Genomic DNA, 20,708 nt, shown 5'->3' on the forward strand with positions numbered 1-20,708 from the left:
GAGATCATGCTACTGCACTCCAGCCTGGGCAACAGAGTGAGACTCTGTCACAAAAAAAAAAGAAAAAATAAGAAAACAGAGAAGAAAAACACCACCACCATGTCTCCTGTGTTTGGGTCAGCAGAATAGGGACTGAATCCCTTCTTTTCTGCACACCTGAAGGGTTTTTCTTGCCTCTATTCCTGGATTCTAAATTGAGTGTGTTTCTCCAATGTCTAACCTAACATGATTTGAAGGGTTTCTTTTCCTTGATAGCGGGGTCTTTTGGTGTGGTCTTGGGGCTCAAGAGTAGGGCTCATAGGGATTACAGGGTCAGCTCTCCCACCCTCAGGAGGCCCATTTTTAATAGACGGTGATGTTGAGGCCCAGTGTGGTGGCTCACACCTGTAATCCCCGCACAGGAGTTTGAGACCAGCCTGGGCAGCATGGTGAAACCCCATCTCTATTGAAAAGAAAAAAAAAATCAATATAAAAAACATTTACATGTCAAAGTATATAATAAAGTTTATGAAAAAATAGCTGGTGATGCTGAGTGACGGGCTGATGCCAGGGTCGCCCCAGCTGTGTTGACTGCCCTTCTCTTCCAAGGTGGCCCACATGAAGAGCAAAGACAATCGGATCAAGCTGATGAACGAAATTCTCAATGGGATCAAAGTGCTAAAGCTTTATGCCTGGGAGCTGGCATTCAAGGACAAGGTGCTGGCCATCAGCAGGAGGAGCTGAAGGTGCTGAAGAAGTCTGCCTACCTGTCAGCCGTGGGCACCTTCACCTGGGTCTGCACGCCCTTCCTGGTGAGTGAAGCCACATTTTTCCTGGCCCTCATTGTTTGATGTTTTATTTTGTTTGCGTACCTGAATATTTTTAAAAGGTCACTATGTCGCCCAGGTGCAGTGGCTCATGCTTGTAATCCCAGCACTCTGGGAGGCCAAAGCAGGCGGATCACCTGAGGTCAGGAGTTCAAGACCAGCCTGGCCAACATGGTGAAACCTAGTCTCTACTAAAAATACAAAAAAATAAGCTGGGTGTGATGGCACATGCCTGTAGTCCCAGCTACTTGGGAGGCTGAGGCAAGAGAATTGCTTCAACCTGGGAGGCGACAGTTGGAGTGGGCCAAGATCATGCCACTGGTCTCCAACCTGGGTGACAGAGCAAGACCTTGTCTTAAAAAAAAAAAAAAAAAAAGTCACTGTGTCCGCAAGGCCTTTCCTGAACACTTGGTTTAAACATTTGCCATCTTCTCCATTCTCCTTTATTTTATTCACACTTAGCAGCTTCTAGCCAACCTGTTTAGGAACCATTCGTTATCTATTTACTGTGATATAAGCAGCTTGTGCCAGAATGTAAACCAGTGCCCCCTGCTTCCTGCATTAAGATAGCCTTGCAAGACAAAAAGTGTGAGCTGAGTCGAATGGCACGCTTGGTGCCATAGTTGATCTACATTATGGTGCTGCCTCCTTATTTTGTCACCAACTGGTCACAAAGTATGGACTGTCAGTGTCTCATGGGCCACATGTCAAATGGCATGGTCTAAACACACTCTAAAATTTACTTATTTTGGGCTGGGTGCGGTGGCTCATGCCTGTAATCCCAGCACTTTGGGAGTCCAAGGTGGGTAGATCACTTGAGGCCAGGAGCTCGAGACCAGCCTGGCCAACCTGGCGAAACCCTGTCTCTGCTTAAAAAAAATAAAAAAAAATAAAATAAAATTACCTGGGCATGGTGGTGCGTGCCTATATTCCCAGCTACTCAGGAGGCTGAGACATGAGAATCCCTTGAACCTGGGAGGCAGAGTTTGCAGTGAGCCGAGATCGAGCCACGGCACTCCAGTCTGGGCAACAGAGCAAGACCCTGTCTCAAAAAAGTAAAAAAAATAAATAAGTAAAATAAAATGTACTTATTTCATTGTCTGCTTTTCCCCACTAGGATGTCAGCTCCAGATGGGCATTTTTGTCTTTTCTATTGACTGCTGTGTCCTCAGTATGTAGAACAGTGCATAGCAGGTGCTGAACAAATATTTGTCATCCATTGTAAACAAACAAACAAAAAAATACAGAAAGATATAAAATGAAAAGTATATTGTCCTCTCTTCCATCAGTTCCTCTCTTCCAAAGTGACAGTTTTGCATATGCTTTTAGAGGAAAATGGACAAGCATATAGGTATTTAAAAAGATTTAAATGGAATCATACTGTACATAGTGTTCTCTTTTCTGTAGTTAATAATATATAGTCTTGGTTCATTCATTCTGATCTACTTCATTTTAGTTTTTTTAGGGGGATTTGTTTTGTTTTGAAATGGGGTCTGGCTCTGTCCCCCAGGCTGGAGTACTGTGGTGCGATCATAGCTCACTGCAGCCTTGAACCCCTGGGCCCAAGCAATCCTTCTGCTTTAGCTTCCTAAGTAGCTGGGACTCCAGGTACACCACTACCACTCCCAGCTTGTTTCATTTGCATTCATGATGGATGCTTGCCTGACGTGTGGATGTGCCCTGCTGGAATTACCCTTTCTACCATTCCTTGCAAAAACAGGTTGTTCCTTGTTTTTTTTGCTATTATGATCCATGCTACACTGAAGGTTCTGTTACCTGTCCTGGGGTATGGTAATGGGTCTATCCCTGCCTAGTTGGCTTCGAAAAGTTTAGACAATAGTGCAACTTACCATTTGGCAAAGTTGGCCGCAAATCAGGAGACCACATAGAGATGGACTATGGAAATTCCCTTTTAAGCACAGTTAAAAACAGTTAATGGTGAAGGATGACTTCAGATCATGCCCCATGTTTGTTTTTTCTTTCTTTTTATTAACTGTGTCATTCTTTTTGTAATGTTGTGCTCATTACAACTATTCCTTCTTGGTCAGGTTGGCAAATTATATGTTTTTCTGGCAAGTTTCTGTGAAGCAGTTAAACATGTTTACGAATATGAACTTTTTGGTTAAACTACCACCTGCTTCATCTTAGCTGAGTTGCAGGTGGACTGTCTAAGGAAGCTCCAGCCGTTTCAGCATTTGCGAAAGCGTGTTCATGCTGACACTGAATTTTCTTAGTTTTGCCTTACATCTCTCAGGGTCTGGAACTGCAGGAGAGATGGTGTTCAAATTCAAGCTTGCATCAGAATCACCTGGAGAGCTTGTTATTATATTTTATTATTATTTATTTATTTATGGAGATGAAGTCCCAGTCTGTCACCTAGGCTGGATTGCTGTGGCACGATCTTGGCTGACTGCAGTCTCCGCCTCCTGGATTCAAGCGATTCTTCCACCTCAGCCTCCAAGTAGCTGGGATTACAGGCGTGCAACAACCATGCTCAGCTAATTTTTAAAATATCTTTAGTAGAGATGGTGCTTCACCATGTTGGCCAGGCTGGTCTCGAACTCCTGACCTCAGGTGATCCGCCTGCCTTGGCCTCCCAAAGTGCTGGGATTACAGGTGTGAGCCACTGTGCTGGCTGACAGCTTGCTACTATAAAACTCAGCTTTCTGGGCCCCACCCAAATTTTCAGTTTTAGTAGGCCTGGGTGGGGCCTGAGTATTTGCATTCCTAACATATCCCTAGGTGCTGCTGCTTCTGGTTCAGGTCAACATGTGGAGACACTGGAGTGGATCCTCACTGCCTAAAGTATGGTCCGTGGACCAGCAGCCATGGCATCACCTGGTGCTTGTTAACAGTGCAGAATTTCAGGCCTCAGCCCAGATCCACCGAAACTGAATCTGAGTTGTAACTAGTTCTCTAGGTGGTGTGTATGCACATCAAATTTTGAGAGAGACTGGCAGAAAGTAGGAGTAAAGAAACTTTTTTCTGTAAATACTTTCGGAATTCCGGGCCATATAGTCTGTGTCACAAATACCAGTCTCTTCCAGCATAGTGCAAAAACAGCCTTAGATAATATGGAAATCGATGGGTGTGGCTATGTTCCTGTAAAAAAGTATTTAGAGACACCAAAATCTGAATTTTATAGAATTTGCTTGTGTCGTGTAATATTCTTTTGATTTTTTTTTTGACTTTTAACAAATATGAAATCTGGCTGGGCGCAGGGGCTCATGCCTGTAATCTCAGCACTTTGGGAGGCAGAGACGGGCGGGTTGCTTGAAGCTAGGAGATTGAGACCAGCCTGGCCAACATGGTGAAACCCTGTCTACTAGAAGTACAAAAATTAGCTGGAAGTGGTGGTGCGCACCTGTGGTCATAGCTACTCAGGAGGCTGAGGCAGGAGGATCACTTCAACCCAGGAGGCAGAAGTTGCAGTGAGCCAAGATCATGCCACACACTCCTGGCTGGGCAACAGAGTGAGACCCTTTCCCGCCGCCACCCCCTGCCCCCCAACTCCCCCACCAAAAGAAATTAGCCAGGCATGGTGGAGGATGCTGGTCATCCAGCTTTTTGGGAGGCTGAGGTACGGGAATCGTTTGAACCCGGGAGGCAGAGATCGCAGTGAGCTGAGGTCACGCCACTGTACTCTAAGCCTGGGCAACAGAACAAGACTCTGTCTCAAAAAAAATAAAAAAAATGAAATCAATGCTGAGCTCATGGGCCGTGTGTAAACAGGTGTGGGCCAAATGTGGACCTCAGCCATCCTTGGCCAGCCCCTGGCTTAGAGGACTGGAATGTTCTGAGAGTCAGGACACGTGCCACATGCTACTACCAGGCCACAGTGTGACCCCAAAGCTGGTCATCTCACCTCGCTGGCTCTAGATTTTGTCACATGGAAAATGAAGGGGTTAGATTCCAAGCATGTCAAATACTGGGCTCTGTCCTCCCTCCTCATGCCCACAGCAGACACCCACAGTCACTCATGGGGTTCTTTGCCACTGAGTTATGTTCAAGCAGCCCTCCAGGTGACTGGTGCCAGTGGCCTAGAGTTGAGCAAGAAATGGCATCTCGTTGCCCTTCTGTAACTCCGTGTTCCCTAAGATCACTTCTAGCTCCAATGCCCTTGCATTCTGCCTTGTACATTGCATTCTTCTTACACTCCAATACCTTGACTTTACCGGGGTGCACTGATGAACGCTCTCTTTTTTTGTTTTTTGGAACCAAGTCTCGCTCTGTCACCCAGGCTGAAGTGCAGTGGTGCCATCTCAGCTCACTGCAACCTCCACCTCCCAGTTTAAGCAATTCTCCTGCCTCAGCCGCCCGATTAGCTGGGATTACAAACACGCACCACCATGCTTTGTTAATTTTAATATTTTTAGTAGAGATGGGTTTTTGTCATGTTCGCCAGGCTGGTCTCGAACTCCTGACCTCAAGTGATCCACCTGCCTTGGCCTCCGAATGTGCTCGGATTACAGGCATGAGCCACCGCGCCTAGACTCTCCTTTTTTTTTGAGAAGGAGTCATGCTCTCTCGCCAGGCTGGAGTGAAGTGGCACGATCTCAGCTCACTGCAATCTCCACCTCTTGGGTTCAAGCGATTCTCCTGCCTCAGCCTCCCGAGTAGCTGGGATTACAGGCGCCCGCTACCATGCCCAGCTAAGTTTTGTATTTTTAGTAGAGACGGGGTTTCACCAGGATTCAAGCAATTCTCCTGCCTCAGCGTCCGAGTAGCTGGGATTACAGGCACACGCCACCATGCCAAGCCAATTTTTTGTATTTTTAGTAGAGATGGGGTTAACCATGTTGGCCAGGCTGGTCTCAACCTCCTGGCCTCTAGTGGTCCACCCACCTCGGCCTCCCAAAGTGCTGGGATTACACGTGTGAGCCACCATGCCTGGTGGGTCTTACTTTAAAAAGTAGGAAGTAATGTATTTGCATATGGTGAAACATAATTAAAGCTGCACCAGATGGTATTCATACAGCCGGACTTCTCCACACGTGGCCACCTCAGCCTGCTGACATTCGCCAACAGGTCATCCTTTGTCCCTGTGTTGTAGGGCCTGGCCTGCACATTGTAGGATATTTCCCAGCATCTGTGGCCTCTCCCTGCCAGATGCTAAGTCGTACTTCTTCCTGTTCTTCCCAGTGGTGACAATGGAAAATGGCTCCAGGCATTGTGAAGCGTCCCCTTGGGGGACAGAATTCTCCCAGTTGAGAACCACAGTCCATAGTGAAAGGCCCAAGCCTGTCCTCCCAACACCAGTCACCTTGCTTCCCTCTCTCCATGTTTCTTGTGTGTTTTTCCAGAGTCTGCGTCTGTATCACTGTAACGGTGGATACATGTCATACAAGTAGTTACGGTTACTTGATTCTGTTTACTTTACTTTTATACAAGTGATAGTAAGAGTCATACATAAATACATACAAAATGGCTTTTTTTTCTTTTTTTCTTTTTTTTTTTTTTTTTTGAGACAGGGTCTCACACTGCTGCCCAAGCTGGAGTGCAGCGACATGATCTTGGCTCACTGCAACCTCTGCCTCCCAGGCTCAAGTGATTCTCCAACCTCAGCCTCCCAAGCAGCAGGGACTACAAGCATGCACCACCATGCCCAGCTAATTTCTGTAATTTTTGTAGAGACAGGGTCTCACTTTGTTGCCCAGGATGTTTTCAAACTCCTGAGCTCGAGCAATCCGCCTGCCTCTGTCTCCCAAAGTGCTGGGATTGTAGGTATGAGCCACTGCGCCTGGCCTTGATGGCATTTTGAAAGGTCTTCTCTTAGAGGAAAAGATCCAAGCCAGAGGGCGCTGGTGATGAGGTTTGGTCTGCGCCTTGTGTCCCGCTTAGGAGGGGATGGGCAGTGTGTTCTCACAGCTTTTTGCTCTGCACATTGGATTCATTGGCAAAACCCACAGTTTCCAGGTTGTCACTAAACTTTGCTTATGACTTCCTGCCCTGTTCCCTATTAGGAAACCACAGCAGAAGATGCTTAAGAGCAGGACTGGCTTTTCTTCTCTTTTTTCTTTCTTTCTTTTTTTTTTTTTTTTGTTTTAGAGACAGGGTCTTGTTTTGATGCCCAGGTTGGAGTACAGTGGCTTGACCACAGCTCACTGCAACCTCCAGCTCCTGAGCTAAAGTGATCCTCCTGCCTCAGCCTCTGGAGTAGCTGGGATTACAGATGTGAGATACTGAACCCGGCTACCAGCTTTACTTACCCTTTTCTTGACCTTCCTTGCCATTTAGTTTCCCGGAGTTTCCAGAGACAGAGTTTGTTGAGCTGTTTGGCAAGAAACAGATGGGCCTGGGTGTCAGTTAGGGAGACCTTGTCCTGGCCGAGGCATCGAAGCCTCTGACTACATTAGGATAAAATATGTGGCCTTCAGTTCCCCTGGAAGGTGTCTGAGTGTTTTTTCCACTGGTGCATTCCTGTGCTTCAAAGACGATGAGGTGTTTACCCAGCGGTAGGTGTGATGGAACACAGAGGCCAGGGAAGGCCAGGGATGCCATCCAGGGACTGATGGCACTGTTTTTCTGGAATGCCAAGCCTGGCATTTACCACGTCCACCTAATGCACTTTCCTGAAATAGCATTGCCAGGCAACCGTCAATATTTAACATTTTCTGTCTTGGATGATTTGTGAGCTTCTTGCCTTCTGTTTACCCGGAATCTCCCTTTGTTACAATAATTCATCATTCTCTGTGGTAATGATCTGTCCTGTAGTTCTCTGCTGATCATATCCTAGGGTCCATGGAGACACGGCCACGACCATGTCATTTTATTTATTTATATATTTATACATTTCTGTATTTTTGAAACGGAGTCTCATTCTGTCGCCCAGGCTGGAGTGCAGTGGCACAATCTCAGCTCACTGCAACCTCCACCTCGTGGGTTCAGCTGATTCTCCTGCCTCAGCCTCCTGAGGAGCTGGGATTACAGGTGTGTGCCACCACACCCAGCTAAGATTTTTGTCTTTTTAGTAGAGATGGGGTTTCACCAAGTTGGCCAGGTGGGTCTCAAACTCCTGACCCCAAGTGATCCGCCCACCTCGGCCTCCCAAAGTGCTGGGATTGCAGGCGTGAGCCACCACGCCCAGTCAGACCTTGTCATTTTGTGCTTGTACCCGCAAAGCATAGGGAACTTGGTAAATGGTTCATGCTCCGTAAATGTATGTAGGTAAATGAACAAATACATGAATGAATGAATGGTTGAAATAAATCATATTAGTTAGGAACTGTCTTGCAAATGAAGAAACGTAGCTTAAATCAACTAGAGTAAGAGAAGAGGGGGATTTTTGAGTCATAAAACTGAAAAGTCTAGAAAAAGACTTTCAAGCATGATGGGGTTCCAGGCATAGCTGGATCTAGGAGTTCCCAAGACAGTGTTGGGAATAACAACGTCTCTGACTCTCAGCTCTGTTTTCTTGATGGTGGTTTCTTTATTAGCTGACAGTTTCCTGATCATCCTGTCACCTCAGCAACCTCTGTGAACAGAGAGTCTTACTCTTTTCCCCTAATAGTTCCTGCAAAGCTATGGGATTGAGTCTCATTGGTTGTGGTCGATCACATGCTTCTTCCTGAGCCAGTCACTGAGCCCAGGGAGATAGGATGCTTGGGTCAGCCAGGGCTGGGTCATGTCTTTCAGGGCTTGGGGCCAAGGTAGGGGGTGAGGGAGGAGGTTCATCTGTGGCTGAAGCTCATAGGTTGAGATTGGGAGAAGTTCAGTTCCCCCAGAGAAAATTGCGTGTTGCAATAAACAGCAGTAGATGCCAGGCAGGCAGTAGGAGCAGATAACTGCACACAGGGCATCAGGATTTTTAGGGGGTGGGCTGGAGTGTAGGGGTTCCATTCATTGGTTTTCCACGTTTCTCAGAAAAGGCACCTAGGGGACAGGTGCTCCTCACTGTGTATGAAGGACTTTCGCACCCTTGACCCTCGCCTATTACAAGGCGAACTCCAGTCTCCTCCTGCCTGGAGCCCCAGTCATTGTGCCCATCCTACCAGCCTCTTCGGATTTCCAAACACTGCCTGTAGGGAGCCTGTTAAAGCCTGTACTTCCACTAGACTGTGCGTCTCAGGGTTGCCAAGCCCTCCTCAGTCCCCAGCGCATAATGGGTGCTCAGTTAATAACTGAGGGGTGGATGGCTAGATGACTTCCTACTTCTGGAGAAGACAGGACCGTGGACCTGAAAGGGGCTGCGTGATGTCCTGTCCCCTCTCTGTGTGTGCCCTGTGCTGCCAGCAGCTGGCATCGATTGGTACTTGGCTCACCAAGAGGGCTGGTACGTTTTGGTGGTGAGATGCCTGAGGCCTGGTTTGCTTCACTGCTGAAGAGACACCTCTGATGTGCTCTTCTGCCCTCAGGCAAATTCACCTACCCCTTCCCCACCCATTTATCCACTCCTACCCATCCATCATCTACCCAGCAGACATTCACTGAGCGCCATGATCTGAGCTCTGTCCTAGGCTCTGACAATACAGCAGTGAATACTACAAGTAATAATCTCCAGTCATGGAACATTCATTTTCACAGAGAGAGACAGACAAGGAACAATAGGCACAATAAATAACTCCTAGTGCTAGAGAAAGCCATCCTAAGTGCTATAGAAAGAAAAGAGTCAGGTCTTTGTAATAGGGGTGGCTTGCAGTTTTAAGTAGGGTGGTCCAAGCTCACTGAGAAGGTGACACTTGAGGAAAGACTTGATGGAGGTAAAGAGGCCAACCAGGGAATAGCTAAAGCACATGCAAAGGCCCTGGGGCACTACTTTGCCCATTCATAGGTGGGATAACCATGGAGGCTGAAACAGTGGGAGTGAGGGGAGAGTGACAGATGAGGCCAAATGAGGTACAAGGAAGGGACTTTACAAATCAGCTGGGCCCTGGGATCTGAGTTAGCACTTTGACTTCTACACTAAAAAATAGGTTGACTTTGGAGAGGTACTTTTTAAAAAATTACTTATTTAGAGACAGGGGCCTCACTCTGTTACCCAGGCTGGTGCGGGGGCACAGTCATAGCTCACTGCAGCCTCGACCTCTTGGGCTCAAATGATTCTCCTGCCTCAGCCTCCCTAGTAGCTAGGACTACAGGTGCATGCCACTATGCCTGACTTCTTATTATTATTATTATTATTTTGAGAGGGAGTCTTGCTCTGTCGCCCAGGCTGGAGTGCAATGGCGCGATCTTGGCCCATTGCAACCTCTGCCTCCCGGGTTCAAGTGATTCTCCTACCTCAGCCTCCCAAGTAGCTGGGACTACAGGCACATGCCACCACACCTGGCTAATTTTTGTATTTTTAGTAGAGACAGGGTTTTGCCCTGTCGGACAGGCTGTTCTTGAACTCCTGACCTCAGGTGATCCACCTGCCTTGGCCTCCCAGCGTGCTGGGATTACAGGGTGAGCCATTGAGCCCAGCCGCCTGGCTTGTTTTTTAAAAAATTTTGTAGAGACACAGCCTTGCTTTTTTGCCCAAGCTCAGCTCAAACTTCTGGCATCAAGTGATCCTCCTTCCTTGGCCTCGCAAAGCATTTGGATTACAGGCATGGGCTACCATGCCTATCGAAATTTATTTTTTTAATGGAGGTATAATTCACCATTTAAAAGTGTGCAATTCAGTGGTTTTTTTATGTAGGTGGTGTGATGCTCACCCAGTGGGTTTTTGTGTAGGTGGTGTGAAGGTCACTCAGTGGGTTTTTGTGTAGGTGGTGTGAAGGTCACTCAGTGGGTTTCTGTGTAGGTGGTGTGAAGGTCACCCAGTGGGTTTTTGTGTAGGTGTTGTGAAGGTGACCCAGTGGGCTTTTGTGTAGGTGGTGTGATGCTCACCTAGTGGGTTTTTTGTATAAATGATACGACAGTCACCACTAATTCCAGGACATTTTCAATACCCCAAAAGGAAGCCCTGTACCTGTTATCAGTTGCTCCCCAAACCTTCCATTCCATCCCAGGCAACCACTAATCTGCTTTCTGTCTGTCTCTATTTATCTACTCTGGACATTGCATATAAATGGAATCAAACAACAGGTGGCCTTTTCTGACTGTTTCTTTCTTTTTTTTTTTTTTGAGACGAAGTTTTTTCTCTCTTGTTGCCCACCTGGAGTGCAATGGCACGACCTTGCCTCACTACAACGTTTGTCTCCTAGGTTCAAGTGATTCTCCTGCCTCAGCCTACTGAGTAGCTGGGATTACAGGCATGCACCACCACTCCTGGCTAATTGTATATTTTTAGTAGAGACGGAGTTTCTCCATGTTGGTCAGGCTGGTCTGGAACTCCCGACCTCAGGTGATCCGACCACCTCAGCCTCCCAAAGTGCTGGGATTTCAGGTGTGAGCCACCCCGCCTGGCCATCTGACTGGTTTCTTAGTGTGATGTTTTCAAGGTTTATCCATGTTTTAGCATGTATAAGAATTTCACTCCTTTTTATGGTTGAATAGTCTATCATGTAGATACATGTAGACCCTTTTGAGTAAAGAATATCTCTGGGCTGGGCATGGTGGCTCACACCTGTAATCCCAGTATTTTGGGAGGCCGAGGCAGACGGATCACTTGAGGCCAGGAGCTCAAGACCAGCCTGACCAACATGGCGAAACCCCATCTCTACTAAGAAAAATACAAAAAAATTAGCTGGGCATGGTGGTGGGCGCCTATAATCCCAGCTACTTGGAAGCTGAGGCATGAGAATCGTTTGACCCTGGGAGGCAGAGGTTGCAGTGAGCTGCGATCGCACCACTGCACTCCGTCTTATGCAAAAGAATGAGACTGTGACTCAAAAAAAAAAATTGTCTTTAGGTAAGATGCCAGTGTTTCATTACCACTTAGAAGATGGGAGCCAGGATGGGTGCAGTGGCTGATGCCTGTAATCCCAGCACTTTAGGTGGCCGAGACAGGCAGATGGCCTGAGCCCAGGTGTTCGAGAACAGCCTGGGAAGCATAGGGAGACCCTGTCTCTACAAAAATAAAAAAATTAGCCAGGCATGGCGGTATGCGCCTGTAGTCCTAGCTACTCGGGAGGGTGAGGTGGGAGGAATGCTTGGGCCCAGGAGGTCGAGGCTTTGGTGAGCCATGATTGCACCGCTGCACCCAGGGATCATGTGTCCCTGTCGTTTTGAGCACCTTGCCTCCCTCTTGACATTGGAGCCTGGAAAATTTCTGTGCCATGGCTCAGCGTCATCTGTCTTGTTAATGTCAGAGCCAGAAAACGAACCAACTCTGGCTGCCCATGGGACTGGGCTCTTGCTTATGGGACCACATTAATAGATTCCTTGGAAGAATGATCTAAGGAATTTGGACCAAATCTTGTAACAAGAAATAAAAGCAGCTGCCATCTGTTGAGTTTTACTGTGCTTGGGCCCTGTGCAAATAAGCACGCTACATAAGCGCCAACAGCCCTTAAAAGCCTATCATGACTTCCATTTTATAGATGAGAAAATAGGGGCTCGCCTGGAGAGGTGAAATAACCAGGGCCCCACAGCGGATATGGCAAAGTATATGGTTTTTATTTTTAAGCTATATGACCTTCCAGGAAGTAACAATGAAATGGCAGTACTGAGACGCTGAAAATACATGGGACGATGGCCAGATGGCAGGGCTCTTTGGGTAGAGTGGGAGAGGCAGCTCCCTTGAATGGTGAGAGGGAGGAGCCAGGTGACCACCTAGATGGAAGATGGTTTCAGGCAGAGGAAATGGCAGGGGCAAAGGCCTGGCTTGGGGATTGTGCTTGGTGCTTTTGAGGAATACTAAGAATGCCCCTCTAGGACATCGCTGAGAAAGTTGATGGGAGAGGCCAGCTCTTTGGGCTCCTCCTGGTCGTTGATTTATCCAGTTCATTCCTGGAGTGTTTAGTGAACACCTGCTATGTGCCAGATACTGCCCTAGGTGTTTCCACGAGCTCCAGCAGCCGGTCAGTTGTGGCCACCTGGGGAGGGCCCGAGCGCATCCCCAGGGCCTGTCACTGCTCCTAGGATGATGACTCTCACTCAGGGCACAGCAGTCAGCACCGGGCGTTCTGCTTGCAGGTGGCCCTGTGCACATTTGCCGTCTACGTGACCATTGACAAGAACAACATCCTGGATGCCCAGACAGCCTTCGTGTCTTTGGCCTTGTTCAACATCCTCCGGTTTCCCCTGAACATTCTCCCCATGGTCATCAGCAGCATCGTGCAGGTACAGGGGGAAGCTGGGGCGACTTCCGAGAGGGGGCCTTGGGGTTCTAGGCCACAAAAGCATGGAAGTGCCCCTGAGCGCAGCCTCTAGATCACACTCCCGATCGGGCTCCATGAGGCCCGGACCAAGGCTGCCATGCTTTTGTCTGGTCATGCCCGAAAGAAAGAAAATGCATTTGACTTCTTGACAGAGAATTTGCACTTGATTATATGAATCAAGTTTAATGCAGCAAGGCTTTCCCATGCTCTGGAAGAATCTTTCCGAAACACTCTGTTCTCTTCTGCCATTCCTCCGCCATTCCTATTCTTTTTTTCAAAAATGTAGCTCTTGTCTGACTTGATTGATCTTACAACCCACTGATAGGTCTTGACCACCCACGCTTTGAGAAACCCCAACCTTACAGCCGGGTGCGGTGGCTCACGCCTGTAATCCCACCACTTTGGGAGGCTGAGGTGGGTAGATCACCTGAGGTCAAGAGTTCGAGACCAGCCTGGCCAACATGGTGCAACCTCATCTCTACTAAAAATACAAAAATTAGCCACGTGTGGTGGCGGGTCCCTGTAATCCCATCTACTCGGATGGCTGAGGCAGGAGAATTGCTTGAGCCCAGGAGGAAGAGGTTGCAGTGAGCCAAGATTGTGCCATTGCACTCCAGTCTGGGTGACACAACAAAAACTCCGTCTCAAAATAAAAAAAAAAAAGAAAAACCCCAACCTTATGGCCAGGCATGGTGGCAGATGCCTGTAATCCCAGCACTTTGGGAGGCCAAGGCAGGTGGATCACCTGAGGTCCGGAGTTTGAGACCAGCCTGGCCAGCATGGGGAAACCCTGTCTCTACTAAAAATACAAAAATTAGCCAGATGTGGTGGTGGGTGCCTGTAATCCCAGCTAATCTGGAGGCTGAGGCACAAGAATCGCTTGAACCCGGGAGGTGGAGGTTGCAGTGAGCCAAGATCGTGCCACTGCACTCCAGCCTGGGTGACTGAGTGAGACGCAGTCTCCAAAAAAGGAAGTAATACGACATGAACCCTATGTACACATCACTCAGTTTCAACATCAGCATTTTTTGGCTGGGCGCAGTGGCTCATGCCTGTAATCCCAGCACTGTGGGAGGCCGAGGTGATAGGATTGCTTCAGCCCAGGAGTTCAAAAATCAGCCTAGGCAACATAATGAGATCCCTACTCTACAAAAAACAACAAAATGGGTGTGGGGTGCACACCTGCAGTGGCTACATGGGAGGCTGAGGCAGAAGGATCACTTGAGCCTAGGAGTTTGAGGCTGCAGTGAGTTATGTTTGCACCACTCTACTCCAGCCTGGGCAACAGAGCTAGACTCTGTCTCAAATAAAGAAACCAAGGCTGGGCGCAGTGGCTCAGGCCTGTAATCCCGGCACTTTGGGAGGCCGAGGTGGGCGGATCACGAGGTCAGGAGATCGAGACCATCCTGGCTAACACTGTGAAACCCCGTCTCTGCTAAAAATACAAAAAAATTAGCCGGGTGTGGTGGCAGGCGCCTGTAATCGCAGCTACTCAGGAGGCTGAGGCAGGAGAATGGTGTGAACCCAGGAGGCGGAGCTTGCAGTGAGCCTAGATTGTGCCACTGCACTCCAGCCTGGGTGACAGAGCGAGATTCTGTCTCAAAAACAAACCCAAAACATTTTGCCACAGTTGATTTATCTCATCCTTTTTCAGTATCCCTCCCTTGTCCCTCTTTCCCTTCATTTGTTTTTAATGCTAAACTCTGCTATCTATCCCTTCATTCTTTCCTTTTTTTGCCAAATAATTTTAAAGCAAATCTCAGACCCCTTACATTCTACCCACAAATACTTCAGCGTGCATTTCTTCCTACATAGTATAACACCGTCATCATGTCTAGGCAAACTAACAGTAAGTTTTTACAATAATAGCCCATATCCAAGTTTTCTGGAGTATCTCAGAAATACCTGTCCCATTGGGCTGTTTGAATTGGCTCTGTTGTATTTGCTATTATGTTTCCAGAGTCCCTATTCCACTAGGCCTCTGCCCTTTTCTTCTTTTATTTTTATTTGTATTTATTTATTTTTTGAGATGGAGCCTCACTCTGTCACCCAGGCTGGAGTGCAGTGGCATGATCTTGGCTCACTGCAACCTCCGTCTTCCCAGGTTCGAGTGATTTTTCTGCCTCAGCCTCCCAAGTAGCTGGGATTGCAGGTGCGTGCCACCATGCCAGGCTGGTTTTATATATATATATTTTTAGCGGAGGCGGGGTTTCACCATGTTGGCCAGGCTGGTCTCAAACTCCTGACCTCAAGTGATCTGCCTGCCTCAGCCTTCCAAAGTGCTGGGATTACAGGTTTGAGCTACCACGCCCAGTCATTTGCCCATTTTTTCTGAAATACCTTTCGTGGGCTTTTAAAACAAAGCAGAACCAAAACCTGTTTCTTTTTTGTTTTTTGTTTTGTTTTGTTTAATTCTAAAGTATACACTGGTTCTAAGAAATGTGGGACCTTCAGAAATAAGGGAGGGCATGTGCACCTCCACACCCAGGGAAACCCTTGAAAGTTAACCGTGGTTGGTTTTGCAAAAATGCTTTTTAAAAATAACTCTCCCCTGCCATTGCTCTCTGCATAGGCGAGTGTCTCCCTCAAACGCCTGAGGATCTTTCTCTCCCATGAGGAGCTGGAACCTGACAGCATCGAGCGACGGCCTGTCAAAGACAGTGTGTGTGTGTTCGGTCCTGGTTTCTGGAAGTGGCCGCCTTCCCATCTCCTACTGGGCCCTCCCTACTTGCATTTCTTTGCTTTGGCTGCCCTCAGGTTTGACTCTGCCCAGCCGCTTGTCTGCAAGACCCCGGGGGACATGGGTTCTGCAGAGCTGGTAGAAGGGAAGGGAAGCCTGGCCTCCTGGGCTTCTGTCCTGTCTTAGACTTCCCAGGAGGGGGAACTTGCACTTGCATTTTTGTTTTCTTGCTGAGGGACAGCAGCTGCTTGAGGCTTCCCCCTGAGAGTCACTTTCCAAGGCTTTGACCTTGATTCTATTCTGGGCTAAATGAGGACTCTGGAGGCTGGCCAGCCTCCACCACCCACAAGCTGTGTAGACTTAGGTCTGAACCTCAGTTTTATCTAGATAAGGGAAACAAAAGTACCTTTCTTTGGCCGAGTGTTACTTGGATTTTTGTTTGTTTGTTTGTTTGTTTTGAGACAGGGTCTCATTCCATCACCCAGGCTGGAGTGCAGTGGCGCAGTCACAGCTGTAACTGCAGCCTTGATTTCGCGGGCTCAGGTGATCCTCTGACCTTAGCCTCCCAAGTAGCTGGAACTACAGGCACACACAGCACCATACTTGGATAATTTTTTGGTATGTTTTGTAGAGACAGGGTTTCGCCATGTTGTCCAGGCCAGTCTCGAACTCCTCAGCTCAAGCAATCCACCTGCCTCAGCCTCCGAAAGTGCTGGGCTTATAGGCATGAGCCTCTTCTCCTGGCCTTTTTTTTCCCCAATATTAAACTTTTTTATTTGGAGAGACAAGGTTTTGCTTTGTCCCTCAAGTTGATCTTGAACTCGTGGGCTCAAGGATCCCTCTGCCTCAGCCTCCCAAAGTGCTGAGATGACAGATGTGAGCCACTGCACCCGGCCATGCATTTTTATTGGCAGATTTGTTTGTTTTGTAGCTTGTTAATTTATCGTTTCCCAGCCCATCCCCCTGAGCCAGGGATGTTGTTTGTAACCATCTCTCTAGGCATTTAATAATAAATATTAGGCCGGGCACAGTGGCTCACACCTGTAATCCCAGCACTTTGGGGAGCTGAGGCAGGTGGATCACTTGAGGTCAGGAGTTCGAGACCAGCCTGGCCAACATGGGGAAACCCCGTCTCTACTGAAAATACAAAAATTAGCTGGACATGGTGTTGGGCACCTGTAATCCCAACTACTCGGGAGGCCGAGGCAGGAGAATCACTTGAATCCAGGAGGCGGAGGTTGCAGTGAGCCAAGATCACGCCACTGCACTCCAGCCAGGGCAACAGAGAGAGACTCTATCTCAAAAAAAAAAAAATAATAATAATAATAAATATTAATGGCAGTCAGTGCAGTGACACGTTCACTTATAAAGCCCCTGTCATGCACATTCTGTTCCAAGGATGTCAATGTCCCAACTTGTCCATTACCCACCGTGGCACCCCTGGAGGAGAGTGGTGGAAACCCCCATTTTCCAGATGAAGAAAGTGGTCTCTGAAACTTGCCTGAGATTGCACAGCTGATCAAAAGAAAAACCAGCATTCACACCCGCAGCCCGTCGGTAGAGTCCATGCTCTTCCTGGCCATAGGGTGTTGCCTCACTGAGATTTACTGAGCACCTACTATGTGCCAAGCATTGTGGGAAGTGCTCTGTGTGCACTGCCTCATAGACACCCCACCACAGCCCTCTGAAGTTGATTGCATGATTGTCAGCCGTATTTTACAGATGAAAAAGTGAGGCACAGGCTGGGTACAGTGGCTCGTACCTATAATCCTAGTACTTTGGGAGGCCAAGGCTGGAGGATTGCTTGAGGCCAGGAGTTTGAGACCACCTTGGGTAATGTAGTGAGACCTTGTCTCTACAAAAATTAAAAAATTCACCAGGCATGGTGGTGCACCTGTAGTCCTAGTTACTTGAGAGGCTGAGGCAGGAGTTACTGGCTGAGCCCAGGAGTTCAAGGCTATAGTGAGCTATGATCGTGCCACTGTACTCCAGCCTGGGCATCAGAGTGAGACCCTGTCTCAAAAAAAAAAAAAAAAAAAAGCACAGAGAAGTTAAGTAACTTGCCTGTGGCTACCCAGCTACGAAGTGGTAGCCCCAGGATTCAAACCCATACAGTCTGGCTCCAGAGTCCAATGAGTGTGGTCAGAAGACTGAATGTGTGTAAATGTCGGTTATACCGCAAGAGCTGTGTCTGGCACCTTGCAGGCGCTCAGGTATCTTTAGTGGCACCTAAAATGTTTGACACAGCACCTGGTGTATAGAAGATGCTAAACAGATCACGGGAGTTGTCACGTCTCTGGTCTGAGCGAGATGGTCTCAGCATCTTCAGCTCAGCCCCCTGGTGTGGGGTTTCTTATCCTGGGTGCTACTGATATCTGGAGACACATTGTTCTTTGTGCTTGGGGACTGTGGGATGTTGAGCAGCAACTCTGGACTCTACCCATTAGATACAGTAGTACCCACCCCAATTTTGACTACCAAAAGTGGCTCCAGACATCGCCAGATGTGCCTTGAGGGGCACAGTTGCCTCCAGTTGAGAACCGTGGCCCAAGTGGATGCTGCCTCCCAACACCCCTGGGCTGTGGTCATCTGGTTTCTGCTGTCCCAGTGTCCCACATCCCCTCACATCATAAGGGAATGATTCCATCTGCTCTGGGGTCAAATTTCTCTGCTAAACACAGGCTGAAATTTGAGGTGGCCGGCGGTGGGCGGGGGGTGGTTTCTTGCTACTGAAGTTGTTCACAGCTCAATGGAAGCATCAGGAAACCCCTAGGCCCCTGGGTGCCGCCCACACCGCAGCCCCTCCTTCCTGCCCTAATAGTGGTCTCCTAGGTGGTTGGACTTTCTGGAATGTTTAGCACGCTCTAGCCAGTGGGGGTCCCCTTGGCTGCTCCCCGCTCCCAAGCTAACCGTTCTCTGCAACCTCTCTCTCTCCAGTGGCTTTTCTTAAGTCTCTTAAATAGCAACTCCCAGTTTCCTCATTCCACATCCACTCTTTTAGAAGAGCTGAGGGAGAAAGTTAATCTAGGTTAACCAGCACCTTCCTCTCTCTGTAGGTTTTTTGTTTTTTTGATGTATGAAGTTATTTCTTCATTTGACAACTTAAAAAAATGCTACTGTGTTATCTCCAGATGGTCTTAAGGTGGCTTGTAATTCAGAGAGTTGCTTTTCTGTTTTATCTTTTTTCTTTTTCTTTTCTTTTTTTTTTTTTTTTTTTTTGGAGACAGAGTCTCACTCTGTTGCTCAAGCTGGAGTGCAGTGGCACGATCTTGGCTCTCTGCAGCCTCTGCCTTGGTTTCAAGCGATTCTCCTGTCTCAGACTCCTGAGTAGCTGGGACTACAGGCATGCACCACCACACCTGGCCAATTTCTGTATTTTTAGTAGAGATGGGGTTTCACCATGTTGGCCAGGCTGGTCTCGAACTCCTGACATCAGGTGATCTGCCCGCCTCGGTCTCCCAAAGTGTTGGGATTACAGGCATGAGCCCCTGCGACTGGCCTGCTTTTGTTTTAAGTGAGAGATGTGAAGTAAAAGGAAAATAACAGGAAGAAGAGTAAAAGAAGACAGAGGTGCTAGGAGCCTTAGAAGTGTGGAGCTGGCCGGACGCGGTGTCTCATGCCTGTAATCCCGGCACTTTGGAAGGCCGAGGCAAGCAGATCACTTGAGGCCAAGAGTTCGAGACCAGCCTGAGCAACATGTCAAGACCCCATCTCTACAAAAAATACAAAAAAATTAGCTGGGTGTGGTGGTGCACATCCTGTAGTCCCAATTGCTCAGGAGGCTGAAGTGGGAGAATCGCCTGCACCTGGGAGGTGGAGGTTGCAGTGAGCCGAGATCGCACCACTGCACTCCAGCCTGGGTGCAGAAGCCAGATCCTGTCTCAGAAGAAGACAGAAACACAGAGCCAGTTAACGTGGGCTTTGTCTCCAACACTCTCCCCTCCCCCTTGCCCTCATACCACACTTCCTGTTCCGTATCCTCTTTTTTTGAGTTTATCATGATGGGTGTTTTAGAAAGATCCACCTGCTGTGATGTGATGTGTGTAGGGTGGTGTGGCTGGGGGAGGAAGACAGATAGAGGACATGGGGAGAAGGGTGAACGACCTCCCTTTGAACCTCAAGGAGGGCCCAGCGGTCTGATGCAGGCCACCCCAGTGGAGAGAGGTTTGCATGTGGACGCCATCTGTTTCCCACTGACCTTGGCCACTGCTCAGCCCTCCCAGCTGGACCTGCCCCGAACCTGCCTGAGAAGGGCCAGGGCGTCGAGAACACTGAGTAATTCTCGTGGGGCCCCCGCCTGTGCAGTCATCTCCCGAGATGATCATCCAGATGGCGCAACCCCATCTTACAAGGACAAAGCTTCTTGCAGTTTCCTTCTGCTTTCTGGGTCTGGGGCTGCCTCCAAAACTACAGGTTGAGTTTCTTCTTTCAGAACCTGTGGCTGATGTCACCAGATAATAATGCCTAGCGCCATTTGTGTTAAGCGTCTGGGGTTGAACCACTCAAGCAGAGAAAGAGAGCGTTCTGTTCATGTGGAGTCCCACAGCTCAGCCTGTGCCTGACATGTTGTCTCTGCTTTGTAGGCGGGGGCACGAACAGCATCACCGTGAGGAATGCCACATTCACCTGGGCCAGGGGCGACCCTCCCATGCTGAATGGGTAAGCTGGGACGTGGACACACGTGATGGCGTGGAGAGAGCCACAGGGCTTTTGTCAGACGTGGATTCGAATTCCCAAGCACTATTCTACTAGTGTTCGTTTCTCCTGTGGCCCTGGAATCTGGGGCAGGGGTCTTTGTTTCCTTCCCCTTCCCCAGCTTTTAGCTCAGCACCTGAGGCGTGGCAGGCCCTTTGCACATGCATGTTAAAGGACCGTATGCACAGGTTCAGCTGCTCCTGAATGCTGTTATTGCAGGTGCATGTCCCACCTTCAGACCTGAGTTCTGCCCACCAGGTGTTCGTCGGCTCATTCCTCTGCCAAGCTAGGCAGTCTCACACATGTGCACTGATGTGGCCGGGTGTCCCCTTTGCCCACAGA

At 48.5% G+C, this 20,708-nt stretch overlaps 1 protein-coding gene across 1 annotated transcript; it reads left to right on the forward strand.

The window, feature by feature from the left end:
* Positions 1-588: 588 nt before the first annotated feature.
* Positions 589-20,319, forward strand: LOC115834071 (multidrug resistance-associated protein 1-like; the record flags this gene model as incomplete). The annotated part of the gene is made up of 3 exons (XM_030808852.1): positions 589-791; positions 12,807-12,953; positions 20,255-20,319. Coding segments are annotated over 3 exons (377 nt in total), but the record flags the coding sequence as incomplete, so codon positions are not given.
* Between the last annotated feature and the right edge of the window lie 389 nt (positions 20,320-20,708).

The sequence above is a fragment of the Nomascus leucogenys genome, unplaced genomic scaffold, assembly GCF_006542625.1.
Source record: "Nomascus leucogenys isolate Asia unplaced genomic scaffold, Asia_NLE_v1 001229F_46990_qpd_obj, whole genome shotgun sequence".
NCBI lineage: Eukaryota > Metazoa > Chordata > Mammalia > Primates > Hylobatidae > Nomascus > Nomascus leucogenys.